This window comes from Kryptolebias marmoratus, linkage group LG24 (genome assembly GCF_001649575.2).
Source record: "Kryptolebias marmoratus isolate JLee-2015 linkage group LG24, ASM164957v2, whole genome shotgun sequence".
NCBI classification, from domain to species: domain Eukaryota; kingdom Metazoa; phylum Chordata; class Actinopteri; order Cyprinodontiformes; family Rivulidae; genus Kryptolebias; species Kryptolebias marmoratus.
Window position 1 is genome coordinate 22,009,788 of NC_051453.1, and position 10,710 is coordinate 22,020,497.

The following is a 10,710-nucleotide window of genomic DNA, read 5'->3' on the forward strand; positions in this document are numbered from 1 at the left end:
TCCCCGCTCAAAAGTTTTTGTCTCTTACACTGATTTCTTCTTTTAACATTGTGAAGCTCTACTTAGAACCTTCTTAAGATCCAATAGTGCAAAATGCAAATTCTTGCAATTTTTTAACTGGTCTTAAGATTTTGATCAGGAGTGTATTACTCTACGCTACACATGACCAGAGGAACCCCACACTGTTCCTGACATGGCATCTTTGTTGTAAATATTTATTTGTTAAGGTATGCTAAAACTTCACGTGAGGATCTGTAAATACAATATGAACATATCCGATTCTACATTTATTTGAGTACTGTGGGCAGTCATGTGAAGTTGTTTTTTGACCTCATAAATGTGGCATTTACACCAGCATAAAGCTCATTTCATGAGAATAATTTGAAACAAGTTCACTCAGAATAAATGTGTGTTCCTGTTGATCTTATTCAGACCACAAGATTGAACATGGATCATAGTGATCTGTAATAAAGGTCATGTAGTGGTAAAAATGAAAACTAGGGATAAGATAGGCTGGCAAGAAATTGATGACAGATTCATGATGTTCATTAAATTCCAACTGACTGAGTCAAAAAAATTGTAGGCTGCCCAAAAACATTGTGGGTCATCCAAAGTGTTTGTTGTGGGGCAGTTTTAAGTTCTAGTAGACTTGTCAGAGTTTCCCTCTCATTATTCTGAGTGACCATGAACAAGGGCTGAGGATCACCTGGACTCATTACGTTATTTAAAATATCTGGATGAGCTCAACAAATAAATAAAATAAAAGATACAATTTCAAAAAACCTGGAATTAAATTCAAACTTTCCTGTAATTATAGTGATAATGGCCCAGTTTCTTCATTTTCATTTTGTCAAGCAGATGTGGTCATTAGTGAGATGAGGGAGAGGTGATAACCACAGGTTTGTACTCTGATATTTTTTTACATACATCAACACTTTCACCCTGCAGTTTCTTTCAAGTTGCCTGTTTGATGACAAATAAGTTGCTGCGCTGTTTAAGTTATGAATCAGATCAGATCCAAAAATAGTCACAGAAGCAATGGTGAAACTCTACTTATGGTGTTATGTCAATGCAGCTCTAGTGCAACATCTTTTGTTTGCAGTGCAGACTTCTTTTCTCGCCTTATACAGGTGGAATTACTCTGTTCTGTGCTGTGACGTAAATGAGGTGTTACAGAAGAAGAGGAGCATCCATTAATGTGTAGTGACTGTGTTTTCAGCTTGTAATTAATGTGTTTGTATGTTGGGACATGTTTAAAACACTTCCCAGAATATAAACTTAAGATATAGAACTGCTGCTTTTTAAGGGAGTGCAAGACATACAAAAGAACAGTGAGACAGTGGTGGGGTGTGGAGCAGGAATGACAGATGGGTTCATGGTTGGGGTGGGATTACATCAGGGATCAGCTCTGAGCATTCTTGTTTGCAGTTTGCAGAGGTGATGAGCAAGTTGGCAAATGTAGTCAGGCAGGACTCACCATGGACTTTGATATTTGAAGATGAGATCTGTTGTGAGAGTAAGGAGGAGGTGGAAGAGAGCCTGAAGTGGTGGAGGTATGCTGTGAAGAGAAGAAGAATGAAAGTCAGAAGAAGCAAAACAGAATCCATGTGTGTGAATGAGATGGAGACTGGTGGATTAGTAAAGCTGCAAGGAGTAGAGGTACTGAAGGTGGATGAGTTTAGGTATCTGGGGTTAACCATCCAAAGCAACGACTAGACCGCAACAGAGATGAAGCTGAGAGTGCAGGCAGGGTGGAGTGGTGTCAGGGATGATTAGAGTAAAAGAGAGGGTTTAAAAGACTCAACCTGCTATAAATGTTTGAAGACAGTGACACTAACGAAAAGTCAGGAGGTGGCAGAGATGACTTTCATTTGGAGTAACCAAAATAGACAGGATTAGAAATTAGTATATGAGAGGGACAGCTCAGGCTTAGCAGTTTGGAAACAAAGTTAATGAGTCAAGGCTGAGAAGGTTTGGACACTTGTAGCAGTGGACAAAGGATGTTGAATATGAAGCTGCAGGAAAGAAAGAAATGAGGAAGATTACAGAAAAGGTTCATGGATGTAATGATGGAGGATTTGCAGAGGGTTGGTGACAGAGGAGGATGTTGGGATATAATGAGATGGAGGTAGATTATCCACTGAGATGACCCTTAAAAGGAGCGGCTGAAAGAAGAGGAGGAAGAAAGATGCCTTTCAAGTTCAGAAAAAGAATAACAGAGTGGTTACATAGTGGTTTCCCAGTAGACCAGTGGTAGACTGATTTAAGACCCCTGTGCTTTTGGACCTGCTGGCTGCTTGGCCTGCGGAGTAAGTTGAACTAAAGCAATCATTCTATCTGTGTTAATAGATGCCTGATACAGCCTTTGTTTCACAGCAAGAGGCAAGCAATCACTGCCAGATTCATTAAAACATAATGCAAATTTGCTGTCATTTCTCAGAGGATAGTGTAATTAATCATTCTCACTCAGTTTGTCAATTAGGCCTATTGTGTCATCCCTGTCCTAAAATAACAGTGCTGTCTTTGTATAAGATCCATTTATCTGTGTGGAACATAAATATGAGAGTACTAGCTGTTGATTTGTGTTCAGATCCTACCTTGTATTAATGAAAACTACTCTGCATTTACAGACAAATTACAATTGAGGAAGGGGAACAGAGGGCTAAAGAGCTGAGTGTCATGTTCATAGAGACCAGCGCCAAGACTGGTTATAACGTCAAACAGGTGAGTTCACAGGAAGTTTGCTGTTCAAGTGTGTGAAGTCTTATAATACCCAAGACATAAGAGTACCAGGTGCAGTTGGGTTGATACAGTATATTCACACATTATGGCTAATAGATGAGCAATTATTTATCTCTATAATATAACTGGTAATGTTCATCTGATCTTAATTACTGTTGAAAGATGTAAGGCAGCTTGAAAGCACTCTGTGGACATCTTTGTTTATATTCACTGAACTGGCTCTGCATACATCCTTGAGGACTAATTAGTCTTGCACAGCCAGACTCCACAGTGATCCCCACAGTGCTGTGTCAGCAGTGAGAACAGGCCAGCTGCACAAACTTAGAATAGCTTGCAAAAGTACTCATCCTCCTGGTATTCTTTCTATTTTGTTTTTATACTACCTGGAATTTAAATTAATGTGGTTCTAAGCAATGAATCTACACAAAATACTTAAGAATAATTAAATACACTGTGGAAAAAAAATATTGTTTTAAAGAACTTAAAATAAAGAAAAAAATAAAAGAAAATTGATAAATGGGGTGTGTGTGTGTGTATATAAGTCTCTACAAAGTAGATACTTTTGCCCCTTTTACACGGACCCTAACGGTCCCGGCTACAGAATAGAAGTCCAGTTGTTTTTTTTTTTAACTTTTTTGAATTTCCCGGCTCCACTCTACTCGGCTCACTTTGCGAGCGTTTACATCTGCATTTTTTCGCCCTCGGTCCCCTGTTTCTTTGGTCCCTGCTTCGGAGTAGGGCCAGCCGGGCCGGCTCTGCTTCGTGGGTGGCGCAAGCTTAGCTCCTGTTCACTCATTGGTCGTGGGTGTGACCAGATGCAAGCATAAAGAGCGAAGGTAGGAATATAAACAACAGCGTTAGCTTACCCTGCAACATTTAGGCCGTCTGTCCCCCAGCTGAAGGCGCTGTAAAGCCTGAAATCTCTGGCGGATAACAGCTGTCCTGCTCCGCTCAACAATCGCGGCATCCAGAGCATTTCTTCCACTGCGCCTCTCTTCCTGAAGTCTCAGGAGGATCCCCATAAGTTTAAAAAACAGCAACAACACAGGGCTAACTTTGTCCATAGCGCTTGCGCCAAGTTTTCGTAGCCCCCCACAACACAAGGAGGCGTTCCTCTGCTACCGACCAAATTGGCCGGTGTAAACGCAATGCATTCTTTATCGAGCCGAGCCGAGTAGAGTGGAGTAGACTTCTGAATTAGGGTCCATGTAAAAGAGGCATTAGTAGAGACGACCTTTGCAGCAGCAAGTCTTTTCAGATTGATCTGCACTGGAATTGTTGTCCATTCGTCATGGTGCTGCTTGTGTTCAGCGATCTTTAGGTCGAACCACAGATTCTTAGTTGGATTGAGGTCTGGGTTTTACTAGGCCATTCAAAGCCATTTAACTGTTTCTCCTTAAACCACTGGAGTGTTGCTTCAGCGGTGTGTTTAGGGTCATTGTCCTGCAAAGACGTGAACGTCTGTCCCTGTCTCCGGTTTTTTTCAAGCGTTTCTTTGTTCAGTGCCTTCTATCTTTTCTTCGACTCTAACTAGTTTCCCAGTCCTTGCTGATGAAAACCATCCCCACAGCATGATGCTGCCACCCCAGTGCTTCAATGTAGGGATAATATTCTAGGTTTGTTCCAGATAGTGTTGTCCTTGATCATTAAAATGTTCAATTTTAGTCACATTTGACCACAGCTCCTTCTTCAGCATGATTAGGGAAGAAAATTCAGTCTGCTTTGTTTTGTTTTGTTTTTTTCTGTCTTTTTCCTCTCCGCTCTTCCACAAAGTCCATCTCTGTGAAGCTTATAGTGCTTCTATGAACAGATAATCCCATCTTTGCAAAAGAGCTGCCAAGCTCCTTCAGGGAGCCTCTTGGTTGCTTTTCCGATTGATGTCCTCCATCCTCCTTTCTGTGAGTTTTGGTGGATGACCATATCTTAGTTATGGTGGCATAATATTTCCATTTCATAATAATGGATTTAATGGTACTGTGTGGGATGTTCAGGGTTGAGGTATTTTTTATAACCCAACCTCGATCGGTTCTTCTCCACAACTCGGTCTCTAACCTGTGTGCATGTGCTACTTTTCATCATTTTTTAGTTTTGTGTTGTTCCATTACTTATAATTATAACTGAAAATGCATTGAAATTCCAGGTTGTAAAGTAACAAAAGAAAGAATACTGTTGCATCCCATTGCATCTAAGATGGAGGGAAAGACACATTTCCTTTAACCATCACATTTTTTCCACAACTGTAACGTATTCTCAGCTAAAATGGTAAAAAAAAACAAAACACTGTAAGCCTTTTAGAGCTTGTTTCTTATTGAAGTAAATTCAGCTGGCACCCTTCAGGTTCATGTCTATGTAAACCAGTGCACCTCCTGGTTGGTTGAATGAAACCTAAAACCACTTCCCTTTCCAGCTTTCTGATGACGTGACCAACTTTGCATCATTTGGTGATTTCTGTCACTCTCTGAAACCAGCAGTTTCAAACTGGCAGCCACTTAAACCAATGTTTAGTCTGCTCGGTGGCAGTGTCAGAGCTGGCAAGTGGTTAACTTCTCTGTCACAGCCAATTTAATACTCCTGCCTTTGAGCGCAGCCATTCATAGCAGTTTTAAACACATTTGCTCCCTGATGTGTTTGGACAGCGCATCAAGCTTGCACCAGCCTCTTTTCTTCTTCTGCACGTTCCAGCTGCATTGTAATGCATTTATGAATGTTTAGAAAAACTGGTTCCAGATGCAAAAAGAAGAATAGCCTGATTCAACAACAAGTCTGTCTGTTCCTGAACAGAAGATTATTTAAATCAGCTCATGTCTGTGGAGTTAGGGAGCAGAGAGGTGTCCGTGTTGTCTGTCAGTGATGGAAGGCGCCTCACTCATCCTGCAACAGAGCAGACAAAGGAGGCTATTCTTCAGCTTCCTTCAGGACCATGAGCACTAGCAACTAAGTCCCAGAGCTGAGCATCGTGCTGTGAAACCAAAACAAAGGTCACAGTTCTGCCTTCAAAGACTGCAGTTTCCCCATTGTTTGTTTGACTGTCATCATCATTCCTCACCCTGAAGTTGTGCCTGCAAATCTGAGATTTTCAGCATTCAGTGCTGCTGCTTTTATTTCTGCACAAAGAAGAAAATCCAGAATCTTCAACCATGCACGTGTAAAATGTGTTTTCCAGGAACATCCTGTGCTGGAGTTTGTAACACTTGCAGCTGTCTGACGGACTCTTATGCTTCACATTGAGGCAGCCTTTTTTATTAGTAAACCCTTTAGTTTCTACAAGTACTGACTTATAAATGATTACTTAGATATTTGTAGTCACCTAAAGGATCTGATGTTTCTTTTTTACATGTACACATCAAAAGCGTCCCACTCTGTGCCTGTCAGACACAGTAACAGGACTTGTCTTTTTATTTGTGTCTAAATCATGTAATTGTATTGTGTGTTCAGTTTTTTTATTGTCTTTTTGAATTGCATTTCTAAAGCACAAACTCACAGCAAGCAGTCACATCATAGTCTTCCCATTTGGGTGGGGACTTTACACATAATTTACTATTGCATTTCCACATAATTACATTTTTACAGAAAGATTTAGTAGTTTCTGTCCATGTTACACAATAAGTCATTGTAAATTAGAAATAAGGCAATGGCTTAACTTCAACTCTATCTTCCACTTGATATACAGTTTATAAACATATGTGCAAAGCATGTTATTCAATGCGTTTGCATTCTGTTTAACTTTTCCAGCTGTTTCGACGTGTGGCAGCTGCTCTACCAGGGATGGAAAGCATGCAAGAAACAAGCAAAGAAGGGAGTATCTTTTTACAAACATCATGATTTTATAAAAACCTAATTTATTGATGCCACGTAAACAGAGTGCAAACCAAACCTGTTGTCTTCACAGGATTGTATCATTCACTACTTTCCTTTTCTCCTAAATGAACAGACAGTAAAAATATGCATGCTGTCAGCTACATGCCCAATTAAATGTGTTTGCAGTAAACTTTTTGGCTAGCTGTCAGCTCTGGTGTCTGACAGTTTCAGCTAGACTCGGTCTGAAGTTGCGTCTGCAGACAGCAGCAGGTTGGCTCATTTAAACCACTGACAGAGTCTAAGTAATCAGCCCTGGGTTAGACTGAACTTCTTCTGCACAAAACACTCCTGACTTCTGCTGCTGCTGCCTGAGGAAGTTTGTCAGACACCGCAGCAAAGCAAACCCAAACCAGATTGTTTTGTTTATTTGTATTTGGTCCCAGCAAATAGAAATGACAGTTTTGTTTAATTTTCAGTCATTTAATACAGTCGATTTTTATCCTGTGTGATTATATGTCTGCAGTATGCTCTTTATTGAATAGTACGGTACATAAAAATGCATGCATTTATTGTTTTTTCCTAAATTGAGTTTCAAATGCAGCATCTGAGACAGATTTGGATCTAATTGTTATTAGTAGCTAGTATGCATTTAATGAACACATTTAATTTTGACATTACATTTTCAACTAAGATATTTATATTTTATTTTTATAGTGAAAGCAAAGGGGCTTTTTAACAAAACATCTCATGAACGGATTTTAATGAAACACTCAGGAAATAATAATTGGATGTACATCAGCAGCTGATTAACCTTTTAGAGTCAACTTGATTCAAGATGGCCGTCATAGCTAATCAACCTTGGCCATCACAAAAATGGCTTTATCTGAGTCAGTTTTACAGATATTAAGCTAAAATTTGATGTGATAGAAGCTGATAGTCATACTCCAAGCACCAAGAGATTGTGAGAGATTTTTTTTTTTACTTTGGCACAAACTGTTGAAGCCTAACCCTGTCTGTCTTTTAGCAAAACAAATGGGTGGGATTAAATGGAAATTTCAGAAAGTTGCTGTCTTACTAGACGCTGAGACTGATCCCCAATACCTAATCTGAGCAATAGGAGATCATGTTAGAGCTTTGTTCAAAACTAGCTTCATTTATAGAAGTGTTCACACTGTTTACTGTGTTAAAGTCCATCTTGTTTGCTTTGGATGATCCTTGAAAAGTGTTATAAATGAGATTAAAAAAACATTGAACAGTACAGTTATGATTCTGAATTGGTTTCCAAATGTTAAATACAAGTAATAATATGCCAGATGAAATACCAAGGCCTAACTAAGAAGAGATTTTCTATTCATGGTATTTAAAAGCTCTGTCACTCTGCAGTCAGCTGTTTCTACAGGTTAAAGTATTATTTCATACCAGCACTACAATATTGTGTGGATGTTTGAACGTCTCTGAATCCCGATCATTTGGTGCTGTGACTGCTCCTCCCCTGAGAGCAGCAGTCCTTCATATCCTCCTCAGCTCCTGAGAGTGGAGTGCCATCTCTATGGAAACTGTGGATGAATTAGAAAATTGCTTTTGGTTTTACTGTATGCATGCAGCACTGTCATCACTCCTTCAGTTCTGCTCTGTCTTCAGGTGTCCTGAGGAACGCAGCAACGTTTCTCTGCCTAAAGAGCTGTTTCTGTCGATGTTTCAAACTCTCACATAGTCTACTGGCTCAGCTTTTTGGTAACTTTGCTCCTCCAATCATAACCCGAGTAACCTAACAGCCTTTTCAGTTACTGAGATCACCTTTTTTATTGCTGCAGGCCACCATTTTCCTTGGTTATAATTCTAATCTTAGCTTCAGCCTGCTACCTTTTTATTTCCCCTCCTATATTTTTTCATCTCTGGTGTAATACAACATAATGGATGTGTGAGCTGTGTGAGGTGGAGGTGTAGTGATGGATGTGTGGGTTATGACAGTTTCTCAGCAGTGACACTGTCACTCAGAGCAGCAGCTCCCCTGTTGTTGTTGCTGTACTGTGAGATGTATTGATCTTTTTTAGGAGAAAAAGATAAACTAACTGAGTGAATGTGAAAAAACCAGAGTTGCTGTTCATAAGAATCATGCATTAGATTCATTTATTTAAATTAGATGTTCATGAACTGAAAGCGTCTAGAGGTAGCAACCATCATAATTACTAAACAGTGGATGAGTGTTAGATCTGTGAATTTAAACAGTATGTTTCCTGTTTCCTGTAATTGTTGCTCATAAACTGCAGACAGATGGACACACTTTATGATAGATGCCCAGGCCCTTATGCCTCCATTCCCAGCACTCTCTCTGAAAACAATCTCCTACCTAATCACTGTGTCATTACTGCTGCAGGTCGGCAGACGGGGGGAGTAAAGAGGGAGCTCGACCCAGATGATGTGCTGGGGTCATCTGTGTTAATGGGAGAAGCAGAAAACAAAAATAAATCACACAGTCAGGTCAGCCTGAAATGAAAAAAGAAAAGGATTGTGCTATTGTGAATGTGGTTAAAAAAATAGCTTAAAACTTGTTTATTGTATTAGTTAAACATGCAGTTTTTTCATACCATTGCAGTACAAAGTAATGCTTTCCTTTGTTTTTAAATAAACATTTTGGATATTTTGATGAGGGATTTATTGCAAAACTTAAATAACATCCTACCTGTTGTAGATGGCTCTTTGAGCATCTTTAATTTGGAAAAAAACAGGGTTTAAGACCTTGTTCACATAAAAACAGTTTTTACAAAACATTATTTTTCATTGTTGTTTCTAAAAATATGCGTGGCACCATTTCTAAAAATGTATTCATTTGCCACCAAAGTGACCCAAAACACTAAAGTAACTATGCCAGGCGCTGAAATGCTGCCACGAAAATACATCAACAGTAGGAAACAGGGTGCATATTAATCATGCTGGGTACAAACTGTAAACACCAAACCCAAAGGACTCCCTTTCTCCTTCTACCTGTCGTTTGTTGGGAATCAAACGTGTGTTTTTTATGTCGTCTTTTTCAAAAGGCTACATTTCGATCATCTACACAAAAAAACAATGGTGGCGTTTCAGGATTTTTTCTGCTCTGGAACTCATTTTTAAAACAATATCGTTTCGGGGCTTCTAAAGTGCCATTTTCATGTGAATGCAGGGCTGAAACTCTAAAAAAAAAAAAATTTGTCATATTCACAAAACACTGCTGTTGTAAGTCTGGCAGGACTGACGAGCTAACAGCTAGTCCACATGCTGCCAGGACCGAAGTGGATTGCATTCATCTTGAAGCAGCTCCAGTCTCCAAAATTTTACCGTGGGTTGTGCATTTACACATTTTCACCTACATCATGTAGATTTACGCAGAATTCTGTGGTTACGTGCAAGCGCAATTAGCAGCAACAGCAGCTAGCTGTAACGCACGTGGTGCATGCTGTCGGGGGCACATCCAGCAAGAATATTATAATTCTGCTGGAATAACACTATAGTGAAGTGAAGTGAAATTTATTTATATAGCACTTTACAGCAGCAAGGCGATCCAAAGTGCTTTACAACACAGAATCAACAACAGAATCAAATGCAGAAATACAAAAATAAAAAACATCAATCAGGTAATTTTGGCTAATAGTAAGATTGGTATAACTATAACAGGTAAAATTCAAAAACGGTTAAAAAACAAAAACAACTGGACTTCTATTCTGTAGTTGAAGATGTTTCGCTTCTCATCCGAGGAGCTTTCTCAATTCAGCTGAGTCCTGTCCAGAAGAGGTGGGATTCAACAACTGTGTTGAGCCATGCGTCTGTGGAGAGGTTGTTTGGTCTCTCCAATATAGAGATAGATATAACCAATATAGAGATATCTCCAATATATATATCCAATATAAAGATATATATATATATATGAGATATAACAGAGTAGTATGATTGGTATAACTATGACAGGTAATTTGAGTAAACTAACAATCTGTAAGTCGGTCAGTGATGTACAGGTGCTGGTCATAAAATTAGAATATCATGAAAAAGTAGATTGATTTCAGTAATTCCATTTAAAAAGTGAAACTTGTATATTATATTCATACATTACATACAAACTCATATATTTCAAATATTTATTTCGTTTAATTTTGATGATTACAAATGACAACAAATGAAAATCTCAAATTCATC

The 10,710-nt window shown here is 39.1% G+C and overlaps 1 protein-coding gene across 4 annotated transcripts in view; it reads left to right on the top strand.

Moving 5' to 3' along the window:
- The window catches only part of rab6ba (RAB6B, member RAS oncogene family a), a 68,435-nt gene that overhangs the window by 51,892 nt on the left and 5,833 nt on the right, over nucleotides 1–10,710 (top strand). For all 4 annotated transcript variants that reach the window (XM_017438919.3, XM_017438920.3, XM_037974345.1 and 1 more), the window contains 2 exons: nucleotides 2,631–2,724; nucleotides 6,475–6,541. In XM_017438919.3, coding sequence (XP_017294408.1) covers nucleotides 2,631–2,724; nucleotides 6,475–6,541 — 161 coding nt within the window. The remainder of the gene's footprint in view (nucleotides 1–2,630; nucleotides 2,725–6,474; nucleotides 6,542–10,710) is intronic.